The sequence below is a fragment of the Mauremys reevesii genome, linkage group 16, assembly GCF_016161935.1.
Source record: "Mauremys reevesii isolate NIE-2019 linkage group 16, ASM1616193v1, whole genome shotgun sequence".
NCBI lineage: Eukaryota > Metazoa > Chordata > Testudines > Geoemydidae > Mauremys > Mauremys reevesii.
The window spans coordinates 25,181,236-25,201,933 of record NC_052638.1 but is presented as its reverse complement, the minus strand read 5'-3'; the positions used below and the strand labels follow the sequence as shown (position 1 = coordinate 25,201,933).

The 20,698-nt window shown below is 41.6% G+C and overlaps 1 protein-coding gene across 3 annotated transcripts in view; it reads right to left on the bottom strand.

Annotated features, from left to right (window-relative positions):
* Nucleotides 1–19,337, bottom strand: part of LRP3 (LDL receptor related protein 3) — a 33,300-nt gene extending 13,963 nt beyond the window's left edge. The window contains exons 1-3 of one of the 3 annotated variants that reach the window (XM_039503979.1): nt 19,165–19,337; nt 13,532–13,579; nt 2,201–2,339 (exon numbers count right to left, since the gene is read on the bottom strand). In XM_039503979.1, the coding sequence (XP_039359913.1) occupies nt 2,201–2,339; nt 13,532–13,579; nt 19,165–19,231 (254 nt within the window). In that variant the 5' untranslated portion in view covers nt 19,232–19,337. Of the gene's footprint in view, nt 1–2,200; nt 2,340–13,531; nt 13,580–17,515; nt 17,548–19,164 lie in introns of those variants that run through there. The other 2 variants (XM_039503978.1, XM_039503980.1) reach the window with 2 other exon arrangements.
* Nucleotides 19,338–20,698: the final 1,361 nt, after the last annotated feature.

Below are 20,698 nucleotides of genomic sequence, written 5' to 3'. Positions count from 1 at the left end.
CAATACAAATAACAACAGTATTTTCATTAAATAATGCCTAGGTGGACTGCAACGGAGTTATGAATGGTTACATCAGGGCTGAATTTGGCCAAGTATTTTTTTAATGAACACTTCCATATAAACCTACCTTAGACTCTTCTGCCATCTGTATACCTAAAGCAAAGTTCTATATTTCATTAGTGCATTTCCTCCTATTTTCCAACAGTCTCTGTAAGCCAGTATATTTTAATGGAGTTTGAAAGTATGTACCCTACTTGTGGATCTCAAATGCTGGCAGGTATGCATTTGCTTGTTTATTATAATTAGTTCCTATTTCAAACAATGGAAGAAGGAACCCTTCTATTATTCCGCCTGCAGCAGATTTCTTTTTAATTGTAGAGCATCTGCAGTTGAAGAGGTTTGCAGTCCTTTTAGGCAGCTGAGCTTACAACTCAGCAGATGGTGTCAAACGCAGGAGTATTAAAAACAAAAAAATGGCTTTTTAAAAAAAATAAACAGTTCTTGGTCTGAAGAGGATACTGTGATTAGCACAGAAAACGAGTATGCTCATAGTATGAGAACATTAGAGTTCAAAGTATCTTTTTCATATTTGTGTGTGTGCGCGCACATGTGTATGCTTCTTTTATTAAGAGTGCTTTCCCAGAAAGGTCTGAAATTATGTCATCAATGCTAACTCTAATGGCAATTGCTTATTTTCGGAAGTGCAAAATAACAGGAAATACTTGCTTTGCTGAATGTTAATTTAATGGAGCAGTGATGACATGTTGAACCATCAGTTACATACTATATGACTTTGTGACATAATTACAGAAAAGGCCCCTTTTCTTTGTTTTGTTGTGAGAATCTTAAACATCTCTGTGAGCCTAATTTTCAAATGGGCTTTCAGAAAATGAACCTATAAAATTGGTGATCGTGCCTGCACTCATATCACTTATTGCATAATAATCACTTTTTCCATTAATGTGTATTTCTGTACGCAAATGGGAGGTGGGAAAGCATGCAGATAGGTTGCTGGCAAATTCTGTGGGACTATTTTAAAAGTCTTGTTTGAAAAACTGGCCTTCTGTATTTATACCCAGTGCTTAAATACAGTGTGTGTCTGTGGAGGGAGGGGAAATGGAGCACTTGCAGGGGGTTGCAGACCAGTCAAAAAATAAATATATAAATAAAAATAAAATTGAGCTGAGCAACTCGCTTTAAACACCGACTTACCAAAGCTGCTGCTCCTGGATCATGACAGACCCCTCTGACTTCTTTCAGACCACGTTAAGCATTATTTATGCTTTAGTTACTGCTTGGTAAAGGAATCCATTTCCCACTGCCATATACCAATATAATTTACATTATTGCTAACAATGTGGATGCTAGCCTGGCCATCTGCAAGGGGTTATTAACCAGCCCTCTGAGTAAACAGGAAAATCGTGGATACCATGTTCAGTTCTGCCATCTGTGGATTTTTCTCCTTATGTGACTACTGAGAATGGCCTTAGATGAGACATGAGCCAGAATAACAACCTGAAATCCAAACTCTCCCAGCTATCGATGTCAGATGGGAAGTAGTTTTGTAGCCTAGATCTAAACCACCCTTCTACAGTAATCCAGAACCGTGAGCTGTCCAGTTTCCCTAAAATGGATCATATCTCACTGACATCATAAAATTTCTGCCAACTCAAGGAGATCTCTCACAGGAAAAACTCAAGATTTTGCTGTCTTCAGACCTGAGTCCTAACATTCGTTCAACCCTAAACTCAAACCCTAGCCTAATCCAAGTCGCATGTCCCCATTCCCATTAAAACGTAGAGAAAGGGGCAAAATGATTGTTCAGCTGAAGTGACCAAACTAGTCTCCCTGGGCCTTAGCTCCCCATCTACCAAATGGAAATCACAGTACTTCCCTACCTCACAGCAGTACTGTAAGGATAAGTGCATTAAAAATACTGTGAGGGACTCAGCCACTACAGTAATGGGGCTCTCTCACTAGCTAAGATACCTAAATAGACTATGTGATATCTTTTAAATGAGAGGATCCTCCTGACTTGCAATTATCTTTCACCAAGCATCAACCACAAATTTCTCAGCACAAAAGCTCTATCATTTTTACAGTTCTTTTAGACACAACTTCATATTAGCATATTGGACAGGCTCTTTTGCTTCATTCAGCAAAGCAATCTGTTATCTCAACAGAACACTACAAATCATACCTAATTGTTATCATATCTCCGTGATCTCCTTGGATGTACCAGCTGCAGTTTATGGCTGGAGGATAGTTTAGTGGCCAGGAAGGACTATAGATGACTCCACGTCTCTCTGTGTGCTGTTCCAGTTTTCCACTGCAAGCAGCTGTCAACCAAGAAAAAAAGCTCTTTTGTTAAAAGGTTTAAGCTAATCAAAAATACACATTAGCTACAATAACTTTCCTCAATTTCTAATGATTACAGATAACTTAACAGTCAACAATTGTATCCTTTTATTGCTCTCTCTCCCCTACTCTGATCTTTATCACCTGGTTTTCTGCTTTAAATGCAGGTGAGCAGACACTTCACAAAATAGGATCAACAGCCCTGAATGAATCTGCCAAAAAGATACAATCAATAATCCAGCATGGATCTGCCAAGAGGATATAATGATGCGGGAAACTGTCTTACTTACTTACCAGCTTCCCAGAGACTGGGTATGCCACTCAGCAATTGGAGGAGATCCATATTCAACATGAAATATCTAGAACCTTTCTTTTCAAAGGTAAGTTCCTGGAAAATTGTTTATTCTCCTAATCAAATCACAAGCCTCAAGAGTTTTAATTTTTAGCCAGAGAGTTCTCAGATACAGGAAAGAAGTGAAAGAGACAAAATTAGATCCTGATTTCAAATACTTCCAAAGTTTGGGGGTGTTCAGAGCCGATGCACTGGTTCAAGCACATCTCTGCTTTAAACCATCTGCTAAGACAGACCACTCAAGAGCCAAGCTCTTATGAAAATGTATATGTGTAAGTATATGGTTTTATTTCACTCCATTTGCACAACTGAGCTACCAATACGCAATATCCATTGCATATTCTAATTTTCATTCAGTAGCACAATGTTTGGGTTCAGAACTCTGACATGGTTTGTTAATTTAACAAGGCATAGATGTTTTTTGTAAATTTCTTGAACATTTTATCCCTATATTTAAAAAGCAACAGAAGAAAAGACATACATAAATGAGAAAATGGGTGAGAATATCTAACATGGGGTTAGGTTTGGTTGTTTTGTAAAGTGGGGGAGGGGAAGGCTAATTTGGTGGTTAACCCAATGCAGCAGGAATCAAGGGTCCTGGGCTCTATTCTTGAGTCTGCCTCAGACTTCCTGTATGACCTTGGGCAAGTCACTCCAGACTCAATCCTATCAGATGTGCAGCACCCTTAATTCTCATGACTTCAAGAGGAGGTAAGAGTGATTGACAGCTCAAAGAACATCCTTTCATGCCTGATTTTCAAATAGTTAGGCACAGAAAAGGTTTGCTAAGTTGAAAGCACAAATGCATTTGCAACATGGCCAGCCATACATTTAAATGGCCATTTTCACATACAAATACTTATTTGCATAGAGTCACAGTTAGTGTGCATGCAAATTAGGCATGCAGTTACAATAAGATTTGTGTCTTTAACTTTCAGAAAATCAGGTTCTCAATCACTCCACTTCGGTTTTCTCTTCTGTAAAAATATGTGATAATACTTACCTTCTCCAAAGAATGCTATGAGATTTAAATGGCTCTGGGCCCCTATTCAGCAATCTTTACCCCACAAAACTCCTGGGGAATCCTGAGCAAGGACTACTGATTCAATGAGAAGTTTCTGGAGAGAGGTGCAGGAGTAGGAATGCTAAATATAGCCCAGTGTTTTCAAAGCACTTTCAGATACTCATATAGAGGACATTATGGGAATGCCAATTATTAAATTAGGGACCGCAAATATGTCTAATTTGCAAACATCCAATTCAATGGCAGAGGAAAGTGAAATGTTCCAAGAACAAATAGCCAAAGTTTTTCTCAAAATATACTCAATATAGTATAAGAGGGAAACTATGTGAAATGTAATACTTAGTCTGAACATTCTCTGTTAGCTCTGAAAATATTTCTAAATCTATTTTCAAATCAAGAATAAGCATTTTATGATTTGCTCTTAACAGCAGAATGTGTTACCTTGTGATGGGAGCCTAATTTCTCACAGCCTAGAAGTTTACAAGGAGAAAAAGGATGCCCCAAATCTTGGATTTCCTTGTGCATATGTACGTTCAAAACATACCATCAACATGCTGTAAATTATGGGCTAACATTATTGCTGGAAATCCACCACCACAAAAAAAGTTACTTTTAAATTAATACACTACAGTTTAATATGCAGTAAGCACTATGTATTGTACTTTAAGTGTAGGCCACATGAATATAAAAACTATTAGGCAGATAGCTTACCTGAGGCACAGGATATAAAAACTTTACTGTCAACTTGTAAACAGCAAACACACCAAGACATCTAGCTTACATTAACAGTTTTCAATTACACATTCTTGCAACATAAAAATTCCACAATTAATTTTATAACAAGAAAATGTTGGCTGTTCACATTTCTAAAAATAAAGCGGTCCCAAAGTGCCCTCCCAGTGAGACTGCTCTTCGGCAGAAATTGAGAAGTGGATGCAACTGTAATGAAAATAAGATCCACAGGATTTTCCCACCATAGCTCTCAAGTTCTCTCATTACACATACTGCTACAGACTGTACTTAGAATTGTAAATGTGTTCCTCCTCCACAATCATCACTGTATAAATGTATCATGGGCAGAACTAAAACCATATGGGGTGAGCCTGCAAAGATCAGATCTCCTAACTGCTGCAACTAAAACTTTATAAATATTAGGTCCCTTTGAAAAAGGCTTTTCAGCACACTGAGCAGGGAACCAAAATCACTGGTTATATATTATTGTCCTAAGGCTTCCACCAACAGCAATACAATTATTCCTATCATCCTTACACTAATTACTGGGTTTTGTATTAACACCTGTTGTTGATACAATATGCATTATGACTATGGAACAATAGGATACACAGATCTTGGCCATGCAAAATTATTTCAATCCTGATTTTGAAAGTGTCACACAGACACACTGGTGACTCTGAGTGACTAATGTCACAATGCTCACTCGTTAATCAGTATTTTTAGGATCAAGTAAAAACTGCATTTTCAAGAATATTCAGTTTTCATAATTTTAAGATGGAGCAGTATCTAGAGTGATCATACTAGCGTGATCCTGAGTAACAGATGCTTCAAACAGTTAAACTTTTTCGACATTAAAAAGTACATGCAGTAGATTTGATGCAGCATGAGATTTTAGTTTTTCAGGTGTGCTTTTCTAGTTAATTCTGCATCACTGCTATCAGCAACACCCTAAAAGAACTATATACAGTGCTAACTAAATAACTCATTTGAAAATGTATGTGGCAGAAATGGACATAAAAGAAACAAAGCTTTGCCAATTTAGGCAATTTATCTGATAGCATCCACTGGTGCTAGTAATCTTATAATGGCTTCCTTCCTCTAACAGAGCAAGAACACTCTGTCTGGGCTTTGCTGCTCTTATTGAAATTCCCAATCTAAAGGGCAGGTTTCAGAGTAGCAGCTATGTTAGTCTGTATCAGCAAAAAGAACAGAAGTACTTGTGGCACCTTAGAAACTAACAAATTTATTTGAGCATAAGCTTTCGTGGGCTACAGCCCACTTCATCGGATGCTTATGCTCAAATAAATTTGTTAGTCTCTAAGGTGCCACAAGTAATCCGGTTCTTTTAATCTAAATGGGTGACAGTTTAATATCAAAGTTATCCTTCTGTTGTGTCCTATTAAAATAAAAAATATTTGTGTGTCACAGACAGTTAGAGAACCACTGACACATTAAGGCAAACTGAAAAAGTACTATTATGTTTACCCAACTCTCATTTGACTGGCATGTGCTTTTGATGTACCTCATTTCCCATCAGTGCTCATTACCATGTCTCCTTCCTAGTCAGTTGCCTCCTCCTCTTTCTTCCCTATCCAATATGCATTGGCTCTGCTGCAAAATAATAGGGAGCTATTTATACATAGTGAGCGGTTCAAGTCTGCTTTCCAAACTGCTGTTCTTTCACCTTTTATAAAGAGTGTTTTAGCTAAAATAAATGATAAATATATATTTTTAAAATCTCAGTACCTTTTTACTAAAAGCCTTAATTGTTGGTAACAAAACAGAAAACAAGTCATCTCAGTCACATCAAATGTTTTTAAGTTTGCATTCAGTTCAAAACTAAGTTCACGGTGCTTTCTCGGTTACAGTGATAACCTAAAAGGGCGTCACTGGGGAGTTAAGGTTAGAGAGTGGAAGCAGACAAAGCGAGAGGGAGAGTGATATCAATGTAAAGAGAAAAGGAGCTCCACAGCATAGTAGTAGAATAAGCCACCTCATATACCACTTGTCCAGTTACATAATTATAACACCATGATTTGGAACGGATTGTGATGTCAATACATTTAGACCCAACCACGCAGTCCATACAAAGACAAAACATCCACTGATGATAACAGATGTTTAAGTATTACATGAATGGACTCTAATTCAGGAACAGATTGATGGAGACATGGTGATTATTAATGAGTATATTTACAGGGCTTGAAGTCAAAACATAGCATCTGAAGTCTGGATATAGTATTATGGTTTTTAAAGTTTACTTTAGTGTGACAGTGTTACTATTTTTTAAAGGAAAATAAGTAAAAGCATTTTCAAATTATGAAAACATCTAAGTGAAAAGGAAAAGCTCTAAGAAGAAAGAAAGAAATTCTGGACAACTCTGCAGGTCTTATAAGTAACATTACTGGCAGCTGTTTCAAACTACTGTTCAATAGCTGTTTTTCCTCAATCTTTTAGGTAAATTCTGAAGAGTCAGAACAGAGTCTATTAAAAGTCAAGTACAGCCTACATTTCCTGCCTTTAAGATTAGCCAACCAGAACAGTACATCACAAGAGAATGGTAAGCCCTAGATAACAGTACATTATTTTCAGAAATGCTGTATTTAAAAACAAAATCAATATTTAGGACAACAATATTTAATCTTTTATATTTTTATATCTTTTTAAAATACTGTATACAAATTCTTTATGCAAGTCTTGCCATGAGAGATCTGGGCTCAGAGAGCTTCTCTCAAACAGAAATGCATCTTAATAATGTCCTCTGTATGGAATATTGAATCAAATCCCTAGTGGATTCTTATTACTGATCAAATGGAATGTAAACAGACACAAGGTCTGCTGGCCAGATAAACCGCATCACAGAGTGCTTTCCTTGGTACCAAATGTCCATGAGGAAGATTCCAATGCATAGTACCATGTGCCTATCAATTTCTCCCTTGTGTTTGTGATAGCCATTATATATAGAGGAATCAATCCACCCACGTTCTCAGAGATAAGACACAAACTGCAACCCCTGGGTCAGCAAAAGCAACTGAACCAGAAGAGAGATTCACCAAAATGGGAAGGCAGGAGTGTTTGCAAAACTGACTTACATTGAGGGTTCAGCCATGGAAGAGCAGTTTTAACATAAAACTGGCAGAGAATGAATCCTCAAATGCTCTGGGAATGTGGCCATGCCCCTCCCTTGTTATGACCCTCCCTCACCATGAGCATAAATTTTAGAGCTGCACTGGCCTACTCTCCCCTCCCTACAAAACCCAGGCACAGAAGAAGTTGCATGTGACTTACTCCACTACAATGCCCCTCTAGATTCACTTTCCACCATTCCTGTTGCACTGCCAGAAGACAGAGTAACCCAAGGCAGAACCAAGCCCAGAAACTTTAAGAGCTACAGTATCTCAACATTCTTCCTGAAACAAAACCCATCTACCTCTGCCAACTTCTAACCAGAAACACCATTTTTAAAATAGCAATGCCAAGACCTCTTGAATTAAACTAAATCAACAAGAAGCAGTGCAATCCTGAATGGAGTAATCTGTAACCTCACATACAATACAGAGTAATGAATACAGGGCAAAAGCTAAAGAATCATTCAGACAGAATACTGACTAGAGTTCAATTTTGTTCCAAAAATATTTAAAAATAGTTCTGCAAACCACCCACACTTCTGCTGGTGTGTAAACTAATCCACAAGACCAACTACCTTCTCCTATTGCAACTGCACTCACAAGCCCCAGTTCTGTTTTGAAAGCAACAAGTTGTGCAATAACTAGCTGACCATGTTATCTTATGGTTACTTCATCCTCCCTCCTTCTCTTTTCCTCCTATTGTTTGTCACACTCACTTATTATGTCTTATTTAAATTTTGATTATAAGGTCTTTGAGCTGGGATTATGCGTATCTATGTGTTTGAATAGTGTCTCCCACAATGGGACTCAGTGTTACTCATAACAATACATATAAGTAATAATATTGCTATTGACTAGAAAATTATACTAATAATGAGAAATTATTATTTGCATCTCAAGCATAAAACAACAAAGCTGAAAATACCTAACTGGATCCTGCGGCTCGTGACTAAACTTCTGAACACAAGTGGCCTCATAATTTTTCTCAGGCCCAGTAATATCTAAATACTTAGCACTTACATCACCTGTTAAATCTCCAATGAGCTGTGTAAGTCTGAAAGTCATGGGGGAGAGGGAGTTTATAACTGTGACAAGCTAGTCCCCAGCCCTCAGGAGAACAGGACCGAGGTTCATATAGAAGCCTGAGCAGCTGGAGCTCTGAGGCTGCTGGCTCCTTCAGGATGAGGCTGTCTTTCTAAGGAGTGCTGTTATGATCTGCCTAGCTGCTTAACAGATGGGATCACAGGAGCTGCATCTTCACAGTTGCAGTTTCCATTTTGGTTCCACACAGTGACCAAGAGGCTCTCTACCCTCAAAGCACCTCATGATCAGAATGCGGGGAAAATGTTTCACCCACATAAACTCCTATTCTCTTTGGTCTCAGGTTGCTCCAGTCATATTAATTTCCCATTAAGCCTCCCTGTTCCCAAAGAGATTCAGGCAGCTGCTCAGGAGGCCAGGAGAAAGTATCATAAATCTGGAGTCTTCCATGGAAATTAAGAGATGTGGATCTACTTCAAGAAGTCTGAAGGCACAAGTGAAACATTCAAGTACGCAACTGCCCAGATTCCTGACCAAATAGGCAAAGTATACAGGATTTAACTTATCAACGAGCTGTGATGCTGGTCAGACACATATCCATCTCGCACAAAATGGCAGGAATAAAGGGGCAGAATTAAGGTTGTTTAGGGGTCCCCCACTTAGCATTTCTATATCTTTCTGTATTGGAATAAGGACAGAGTGTGCATATAAACACTAGAGCTGTCAAGCGATTAAAAAAATCGCACAATTAAAAAAATTAATTGCACTTAATCACATGATTAATTGCAACATTAAACAATTATAGAATACCATTTATATAAATATTTTTGTTTTCTACATTTTCTAATATATTTATTTCAATTACAACACAGAATACAAAGTATAGAGTGCTCATTTTATATTTATTTTTATTATAAATATCTGCTCTGTAAAAATAAAAGAAATAGTATTTTTCAGGTTTCAGAGTGGTAACGATGTTAGTCTGTATCAGCAAAAACAACAAGGAGTCCTTGTGGCACCTTAGAGACTAACAAACTTATTTGGACATAAGCTTTCGTGGGCTAGAAACCACTTCATCAGTTACATGGAGTGGAAAATACCGGAGCAGGTATAAATACATGAAAAGATGGGAGTTGCCTTACCAAGTGTGAGGTCAGTCTAACGAGACAATTCAATTAACAGCAGAATACCAAGGGAGGAAAAATAACTTTTGTAGTGGTAATGAGAGTGGCCCATTTCAAACAGTTGACAAGAAGGTGTGAGTAACAGTAATGACCCAACCACTCCCAGTCTTTATTCAAGCCTAATTTGATGGTGTCCAGTTTGCAAATTAATTCCAGTTCTGCAGTTTCACATTGGAGTCAGTTTTTGAAGTTTTTTTCTTGAAGAATTGCCACTTTTAGGTCTGTTACTGAATGACCAGGGCGACTGAAGTATTCTCCTACTAGTTTTTGAATGTTATAATTCCTGATGTCAGATTTCAAAAATTTCCACCCTACCATCAACCTCAGTCCACACAAGAGGTCCACTTCCTAGACATTACAGTGCTTATAAGCGATGGTCACATAAACACCACCCTATACCAGAAACCTACTGACCGCTATACTTACCTACATGCCTCCAGCTTTCATCCAGACTACATCACGCAATCCATTGTCTACAGCCAAGCTCTAAGATACAACCACATTTGCTCCAATCCCTCAGACAGAGACAAACACCTACAGGATCTCTATCAAGTGTTCTTAAAACTACAATACCCACTTGGTGAAGTCAAGAAACAGACTGACAGAGCCAGAAGGGTACCCAGAAGTCACCTACTACAAGACAGGACCAACAAAGAAAGTAACAGAACGCCACTAGCTGTCACCTACAGCCCCCAACTAAAACCTGTCCAGTGCATCATCAAGGATCTACAACCTATACTGAAGAACGATCCCTCACTCTCACAGACCTTGAGAGACAGGCCAGTCCTTGCTTACAGATGGCCTCTCAACCTGAAGCAAATACTCACCAGCAACTACACACCACACAACAAAAACACCAACCCAGGAACCAAACCCTGCAACAAACCCCGGTTCCAACTCTGTCCACATATCTATTCAAATGGCACCATCATAGGACCTAACCACATCGGCCACACCATCAGGGGCTCATTCACCTGCACATCTACCAACGTGATATATGGCAGCAATGCCCCTCTGCCATGTACATTGGCCAAACCGGACAGTTTCTACGCAAAAGAATAAATGGAAACAAAATCGGACATCAGGAATTATAACATTCAAAAACCAGTAGGAGAACACTTCAATCTCCCTGGTCTCTCAATAACAGAGCTAAAAGTGGCAATTCTTCAAGAAAAAAACTTCAAAAACAGACTTCAATGTGAAACTGCAGAACTGGAATTAATTTGCAAACTGGACACCATCAAATTAGGCTTGAATAAAGACTGGGAGTGGCTGGGTCATTACAAAACCTAAACCTAATTTCCCCCCTACTGTTACTCACACCTTCTTGTCAACTGTTTGAAATGGGCCACTCTCATTACCACTACAAAAGTTATTTTTCCTCCCTTGGTATCCTGCTGTTAACTGAATTGTCTTGTTAGACTGACCTCACACTTGGTAAGGCAACTCCCATCTTTTCATGTATTTATACCTGCTCTGGTATTTTCCACTCCATGCATCTGATGAAGTGGGTTCTAGCCCACGAAAGCTTATGTCCAAATAAATTTGTTAGTCTTTAAGGTGCCACAAGGACTCCTCATAGTATTTTTCAATTCACTTAATACAAGTACTGCAGTGCAATCTCTTTATCATGAAAGTTGAACTTACAAATGTAGAATTATGTACAAAAAATAACTGCACTCAAAAATAAAACAATGTAAAACTTTAGAGCCTACAAGTCCAATCAGTCCTACTTCTTGTTCAGTCAATCACTCAGACAAAAGTTTGTTTACATGTGCAGGAGACAACGCTGCCTGCTTTTTGTTCACAATGTCACCTGAAAGTGAGAACAGGCGTTCGCATGGCACAGTTGTAGTTGGCATTGCAAGATATTTACATGCCAGATGTGCTAAAGATTCATATGTCCCTTTATGTTTCAACCACCATTCCAGAGGACATGCGTCCATGCTGATGATGGGTTCTGCTCAATAACAATCCAAAGCAGTGCAGATTAATGCATGTTTACTTTCATCATCTGAGTCAGATGTCACTAGCAGAAGACTGATTTTCTTTTTTCGTGGTTCAGGTTCTGTAGTTTCTGCATTGGAGTGTTGCTCTTTTAAGACTTCTGAAAGCATGCTCCACACCTCATCCCTCTCAGATTTTGGAAGGCACTTTAGATTCTTAAATGTTGGGTCGAGTGCTGTAGCTATCTTTAGAAATGTCACATTAGTACCTTCTTTGCATTTTGTCAAATCTGCAGAGAAAGGGTTCTTAAAACGAACAACATGCTGGGTCATTATCTGAGACTGCTATAAAATGAAATATATGGCAGAATAGGATAAAACACAGAGCAAGAGACATACAATTCGTCCCCAAGGAGATTAGTCACAAATTTAATTAATGCATTATTTTTTTAACGAGCGTCATCAGCATGGAAGCATGTCCTCTGGAATGGTGGCCAAGGCATGAAGGGGCATATCTGGCACGTAAATACCTTGCAATGCCAGCTACAAAAGTGATATGCAAATGTCTGTTCTCACTTTCAGGTGACATTGTAAATAAGAAGCAGGCAGCATTATCTCCAGTAAATGCTTTACATTGTTATATAACTACACTCAAAAACAAAACAAACAAAATCTACATTTGTAAGTTGCGCTTTCATGATAAAAAGATTGCACTACAGTACTTGTATGAGGTGAATTGAAAAATACTATTTCTTTTATCATTTTTACAGTGCAAATATTTGTAATAAAATAATATAAACTGAGCACTGTACACTTGTATTGTGTTGTAATTGAAATCAATATGTTTGAAAATGTATAAAAACATCCAAAATATTTAATAAATTTTCAATTGGTATTCTATTGTTTAACAGTACGATTAAAACTGCAATTAATTGTGATTAATTTTTTTAATCATGATTAATATTTTTTAGTTAATTGCATGAGTTAATTGCGATTGACAGCCCTAATACACACACATCTGAATTTCATGGCTTCCCATTTTCTACAAAAACATGACACTGTTCAATGCAGTTAGGGTGACCAGATAGCAAGTGTGAAAAATCGGGATGGGGGTGAGGTGTAATAGGTGTCCATATTAAAAAAAAGCCCCAAATATCGGGACTGTCCCTATAAAATCAGGACATCTGGTCACCCTAAATGCAGTGTTGTTGTAGCTGTGTTGGTCCCAGGATAGGAGAGACACAAGGTGGGTGATGTAATGTCTTTCACTGGACCAACTTCTCTTGGTGGATCAGTGTTCAGGCTACATACAAGATGGGATACTGGAGTGTTCAACTTTATATTTAGCTTGAACGCTCTGGTTACCTTCCCCAGACCGGAAGAAGAGCTCTGTGGAACTCAAAAGTTTGTCCCTTCCACCAACAGAAGTTGGTCCAATAAAATATAGTATCTCAATCTTTTGTCTTCTCACTCTGTTTAAGAATTTTTTCCCCTGAAAATATGGATGTGTATTTGTGAACATAACCTAAGGCTAAATGTTTTGTCTAGGACAGCAGTATTGATTTTGGTGAAATATTACACTCGTATAGAGATTTAAAATGTAAAAACAGAGGAACTTTCTAAAAATCCATTATTAAACTTCTTCTCTGATAAAGTCATCCAGTTTCAGCAACAGCTTTATGTGCAGAGGGGAAATGGCAGCATCATCATCAAAATAAGAAGAAACTCAAATGCTTGGAGGAAATAAGATAAATGTGTCTTACCTAATGAGGTAACAGCACTTTCTATTTTCCCAGTTAAGAAGAGATTCACTGCGTAAGATACAAAAAAACAGTATTCATTACAGAGTCCATTGGCTTAAGGTGGCAGTTAATAATTCACTCTAAGCATTTGCAGTGATACTGCATTCATATGTGCTGCATTCTTCAAACAAGAACTTTGCTTATCCATGGTGAAAGTTCACATAATCTGCTATTCTTCTGCTATCCAGAAAATAGAATGTTAGCTGAATGTCTGCCAACTATGCTATGAAGAGAATCCACTGCCAATCTACTTTAAGTTATCTTCTACTGGTTATTTATTGGGGGAGCAGGAAGTGCAATTACACTAAAACATGCATGATAAGAGTTGGTCGCTTCACCGGTTTCAATGTTGGAAATTAATTATGATAATTATTATTTTTAAGTTTGGCCCCACTATGTAAAGCAAAGTTTACTCCTTATCAACAAATGTCACTCTGCAGAAGAAGCTGCAAAAGCCAATGCACCCAGTTTGACTTATTCAATGCCATTAAATGGAGGGTTTTGTGGGTTTTTTTGTTTTTTTTTAAAGAGATGAGTGCTAATCATGAGGGATATGGAGATACCTGCCACCATCAAATTACTCCCCAAACAATCTTCATTTTCCAAAGCCTCACTTCATGAGGAAATGTTTCAGAATACAGCATCAGAAAGAGTGATTCACTAGAACAGTCGTTACCAGAAGGTCTCCACAATGTAGCAAGGGATACAGCAACAGACTGAAGTAAATGAAGCACCTGCCTCATGAATAAGGGGGTTTCACTAGTCCTGACTACCCTTTTGGACAGTTTTCTATAATCCATGCACAGCGCCCAGATACTCTGGTGACAAGTGCATTAGAAACACTGAAAAATAATTTAGATATGATCAGAAAGAAAAGTGTAAAAACAATATCAGGAAGAGCAGGCCTGATTCCCTTCTCCTCTGATAGTCACTTGGGATACTGCGCCTAATTATTATTATTTGTACTGCAGCAGCACCTAGGGATCCTAGCCATGGAGCAGGGCCACACTGTGCTAGGTGCTATACAAATACAGAATAAAAAGATGGTCCTTGCTCAGAAGAGCTTACAACAGAATTAAAACTAGCATAACAGAAATATTAAGTACCTATCATAGGGGCCTGGAAAATCCAGAGAATGGGATATGCTGCTAAGAGCATGTCTACACTGCATATAAAAACCTGCGGTTTGCCAGTGTCAGCTGACTCAGGCTACCAGAGGTCGGGCTGTGGGACTGTTTCACTGGAGTGTAGACTTCTGGGCTGGGGCTGGGGCCCAATGCCAGAAGTCTATACTCCAATGAAACAGCCCCACAACCCAACCCCCATAAGCCCAAGTCAGTTGGTTTGGGCCAGCTGCAGGTGTCTAATTGCACTCTAGACATACCCTTAGTTGCCAGTTCAAATCCAGTTCTGGTCACCACTGAAACTTATCCCAGTATAATAGCAGTTCAGTGCCCTGTGTCAAACAGTAGGGATTTTTGTGGACAGGAATCCACACTAAAAGACCGCCGTGGTTGGCACTAATTGGAATACATTTCTTCCTTGCAATCAAAAGTCCAAAAGCTAAATAGACCCTCACTGACCTCAGCTGATCACTCACCACCTCAAGGGAGAAATCCCTAACAACTGAAGATAGCAAGTGGCCCTAACAGACTACTAATCACACAAATCTGCAATTGTTGAATTGGTGATATTACGATGAACACAGCCAGGAGAAGGTTGGTGGCAGAGGGAGTGAAGAACTGAAGCAGTAACATGATCTTCTGTAATTTCTAAATGGCCAAAAAGGATTGCATATTGTAATAAAATATGGGGGCAGGAGGGCAAATGAGTAACGATGTTTGTGTATTCTGTGTTAGAAATAGAGCTGCAGATTTGTATTAATAAGCATTATTAACACTGTCTTCAAACTACTTTAATAGCATCAATTTTACTATGTAATTGACACACAGTAAGGTATGTAATGCTGTGTAATTAATTCATTAGTTTCACAGTGTTAGCTTACTCTTGATATGTTGGTAAGTATATCTTAGGGCAATACTCTAATATTGTATTAAAGCTCACTGATGCTCAGCTCTAACACGCCACTCGATCTGGCTCTTCCCAGCTAACTCTCGCTCAGACATATGCCTATATAATCACATCTGCCAGCGCCATCCACTGATCAGTTCTTCTCCCCACATCACACAACCTTGTTCAGATTTTCCTTGTCTCCCTAGGTCAGAGTACCTCCCTCCTTTTCATGAAATGTGCTCTCTCCTAGACATGTTTTCATAAGGAAGCTAGTCTACAAAGCACAGAGAAACGAATAGGCTGGGTTGGGAAAGGAGCAGAGACTTTAGGGGCAAGTTGAAGATACGCTACAATTGAGTGGGCAGTGACTGACTCAATGCCAATTTCAGGAAAAAGCCGACAAACTCAGAGACTTAGTTCAGACTACTTAGTGATAGAACAGTAAGTTACCACAGACATCCTGACCCTACCTAACGTTCCAGATGATGATAACAGAGCACTGGCACATAAGCATATCTGTTACTGGGATATACCTAGATTCTCAAAGGTATTAAGGCTTCTAATTTCCACTGAAATCAATGGAAGGTAAGAACCTAACTACCTTTGAGGTCTGGGCCTATGCCCTTTGAGATCATATCCTTTTAAGACTAGGTGTTTCTGGGAGTTGTAATCTGCAGATAGCGCACACAATGGAGATGGTTCAGCTGACTCAGTATCATGTGACTGCCTGCCGGAGACACTATAAAATGCTCATAGGTTGGTCTTCAAAGATGGGGATTAAGATAAATTTTTGAAGGAAGGCCCTTGGATAGGACCTAGCAGAAGGCCTAGGTCTCTAGCAAAGGCTACCCAAAAAGAAGGGTGTGTCCTCTACTTTCCCAGGTTGCTGAAAGCTAGAAAGGACTCTGGTGGCTGAGACCAAGAGTTCTGAGTGCTTGTCTTTCATTTCAAATTAAGTCAGCATTGTAAATAGGGCCTTGGACTGAACTGTAGTTTGAGTTTTATTTTACCTTCCCCAGATGGAGAATCAGTCCATGGCTTCCCATGTCCTTTCCCTTCTCACTGATGGGACTATAGCAAATCAAACTGCCTTCTGTTAGGTCCTAGTTGCGCAGGCTTCCATGCTCTCACAAATGTTAGAGGCCCAGAAGAAAACACACATCTGTACTGGCCCTTAGGTCTCCCCATAACACTGGACTCCTTAAAGGTCTGGGTATAGAAGACAAACTGCAATGAAAATAGCACATAGAAAGCTCGGTGGAATCATGGGATGAAACAGGAGAGCTGGAAAAAACAAGGAGTCACAGTTTTCCTAGTCCACAGTAAGTGGATTGTACTGCATGCAGTAAGTTTATTGTATAGTCCACTTTTGTGCTTTAGACCTTAGTCTTGTAAGGTTCTGAACATCTGCAACTTCCACTGAGCTCTGCCTTTCAGGATGAGGCCTTTGGGTTGCAAAATAGCTCTCATCAACTTCTGCTTTGACACCAATCAACTTTGCACCTCTTACAAAACCAAAAATACCTTCTACAGAAGTTGATTATCATTTATTTTAAAGTTAATCTGTAAGTGGTAACCATGGGTATATGCCTATATAGCAGCTGGAAGGTGCGATTCCCAGCTGGAGTGGACATTCATTTGGCAGCTCTGCTCCAGTTACTGCACTAAAAATAGCAGTGTGGCCAGGGCAGTATGGATGGCAGCTCAAACTAGATGCCTAAGTACATAGCATAGGGGTTGGGTGGGATTGTACAATGCATTTTTACAATTAGTATTATTTACTATTAAGGATTCTTGGAAGTCAATATTAATTTATTATATTAGCAAAGAAGGTCCTTTTCAAAGTGCTTTTTATTTTGATAGGCCACCATAGTTCAAATACAAGCCAAGATATCTAGGTATCATAACAGTTCAGAATGTGGGGTCAGTTACCTGGGCATGGGCAGGCAGCCCTATGGCGTTCTGGGCACTGACGGACACAGAGGCACCTTGACAGGTTTCAGAGTAGCGGCCATGTTAGTCTGTATCCGCAAAAAGAACAGGAGTACTTGTGGCACTGTTGCAGAATAAGTGCTACCTTCAATGTGTATCACAAGATTTAGACTAGGGTATGGACTATGAAAAAGGGGGAAATTGTCCAAATATGGGTAAACTGTCTAAGCATTATGTAAGGTTGCAATCATGGTTTCAAAGTCAAGGGGAATTGCAGTTAAAACCCTACTCAAATTTCATATAGATTTTATATTTATCTATCTTGACAAGCTCCAACATCTGTGCCCTTATACACCAAGTTTCAGTGCAGTGTAAGTTATTTTACAGAGATGTTATAAACCGAAAAAATAGTTAAAACAGAAACTGTAATAGATACACAGATTTTGCACTGTGTATCCTAAACTATAATTTATTATGAGTTTTCTCCTTTAATCCATCAAATAATATGTATTTTGTTATGAAGTTTGAACATGTACAGGTATGTTGAAATAAATAACACTCAACACTGGTTATAAAAAGTGTTGTGTATTTATGTGGTGGCAGCAGAATTGGTAACATTTGTAGGAATATTCTATTTTTCTTGGGGGTGGCATTTTTGTGATGCATAGAACACACACAATAAGAAATGCTGTTAAGGGAAACCATGCTGACTTATTTGTAAACCATAAACAAGCCCCAAACGCCCACCTTGCTTACATAGTTACTATGCTGCTAACTTCCAATAAACAACCTCTAGCTACTGCAAGACTGAAAACAGTTTACAGAAATTTATGCAGAAACAGAGAACACAATTGAGAACAAATGCAGCCACACAAGTCACTCTCCTAGGCATACCTGGCCCCAGCTGTAGGAGACATTGTCATTCCCCACAGCAGGCAGAGCTGATCCCATTTCGGTCTGCAGTCTCCTTGCACAAGCAAAGTACATATGCTTGTGCTGTCACTGTGCCCAGTGTGTCCGGCAGCTGTATATTTTGTGACCAGCTTGTCTGTCTGTCCCTGCCCAATGTATTCATCCATGCCTGCCCATGCCCAGGGAGCATGCATGGCTGGCCATGTGTCCACCTGTGACTGCATGACCATCTGTGCCCTGTGAGCCCAGAGGTGGCCAGTGTGCTTCCATGCTCAAGCTGTGGGCATAGCTTTCCGCCAGTGCCCCAGCTGCCTCCGTGTCGTCAATGCCCTGAACACCAATAGGGCTCCCTGCCAGTGCACAGGGTGCCCATCTGTGCCCAGGGTTTCCATAGGGCTACCTGCCAGTGACCGAAGTGCTCATCCATGGCCAGGGCGCCTATGTGCCCAAGGTGCCCGCATGTGCCCAAGGTGCCCACGTGCCCGATGTGCCCAGAGTTCCCACCCGTGGCCAGGATGCCCAAGTGTGGCCAGGGGGGTCTGTCCACGCCCAGAGTGTGCCCAGGACGCGTGTCCGTGCCCAGGGTGCCCGTCCGGCTGTGCCCAGCGTGTCCGTCACGCTCCCGCTCCGCGTCCACCCACCGTCCGTCGGTCGGTCTGTCTGTCTGTCCCGCAGCCGCCCCGGGCCCGCACTAGCGCCCCGGCTCCCGGCGGCGGCTCGGGGGCTGCCGCACTTACCCAGGCAGATGGCGGTGAGCGGCACCAGGGCGCCCTGCCGGAGCTCCGCGCCCGCCGCCTTCTCCATGGCGGGTCCCCGCCGCCGCCGCCTGCCCTTCACCGGGGGGGAATTCGCTGCGGCTCCGGCCGGGCTCTCCGCGCCCGCCTCCCCTCTACGCCGAGCCCGCGGCGCCGGCAGCGCGGCAGCCCCGGGGCGCCCTTGCCGCCCGGGGGGCCGGTGGAGACGCTGGAGCATCTTGCCCTGCCCGCCCCTGGCGCAGCCCCATGGCCGGCCCGCGCGCCGCCGCTCCGGGCAGGTGGAAGGGACACGGCGCAGCGCCGCCGCCGCCGCCCACGTGACGCGCTCGCTGTGCCGCTGCGGCGGCCGAGCCGGAGGCGCGCGGCCGCCCTTCGCTCCCCGTGGCGGCGGCCCCGCAGTCACCTCAGGGGCACCCGGGCTGTAGCCAGAGCAGGGACCGCTGGGGCGACAAGCGGGCAAACCCGCCTCCCCCCCGTGCCTGAGCCTGCAGGGACTGGTCCCCCCCCCATATAGACACAGGGGGCTGAGCCTGAAGGGACTCGGGGACACCCCCCCCCCGAGGCATGGGGTGTTGAGCCTGCAGGGACTGGGGGCCCCCCGTTGACATGGGGCTGAGCCTGCAGGGACTGGGGGCTGAGCCTACAGGGACTGGGAGCCCACCCCAGACACGGGGCTGAACGTGCAGGGACTGGGGAACCCTCCTGAGGCATGGGGGGGCTGAACCTGCAGGCACTGGGGGCCCCCCACAGACACAAGGGATGGAGCATGCAGGGACTGTGGGACCTCCATAGACATGGGGTTAAGCCTGCAGAGATTAGGGGATCCCCCAGAGGCCCAGGGGGGCTGAGGCTGCAGAGATTTGGGAACCCCTAGAGGCACAGGGGGCTGAGCCCACAGGGCCTGGGGTCCTGCACTGATTTACTGCCCAGGCAGGAGGGCACTGCTATTCCAGTCCATCCTTCAGTGACCACTGAGGTCAACTTGCAGGCAGGATGGCCCCAGGAAACCTGCCTATTCATATGGCCTTAGTGTGTGTATTGCAGTAGCAACCAGGGGCTTTACTCAGACAAGCTGCCAGTGCGTTTGGCCCTGTACAAATGCAGAGTAAGATACGGGCTCTACTCCAGAGCCCACACCCTTGAGAGACCCCTCTAGGTTGCAGTTAAAGAAGATGGAAACTACTCTTACCAACCCAGCCAAGGAAGAGGAAGAGCTAGGGGCAAAAGGTTTCTCTTCCAGGCCAGAGAGAGGAGAGGAAACTACCTGTCACAATAAAGAGCAGATACACCTGTATTCCCCTTTCGTGATCCCTTGAGGGCCTCCACTCTAGGCTGCCATCTTTCTTGGGCAGAGCCCCACATTTCTCCCCCTCCTGACCAGGGGATCTTTAAAGAGAGACTACACCCATGCTAAAAAGCTTAGCAGAGGCATCCCTGTTCCAACCTCAGAATCTGGTAGGTGTCCTTCAAAACCCACATCTGGGTTTTCCCATGGTTACATGTTCATAAGTGTCAG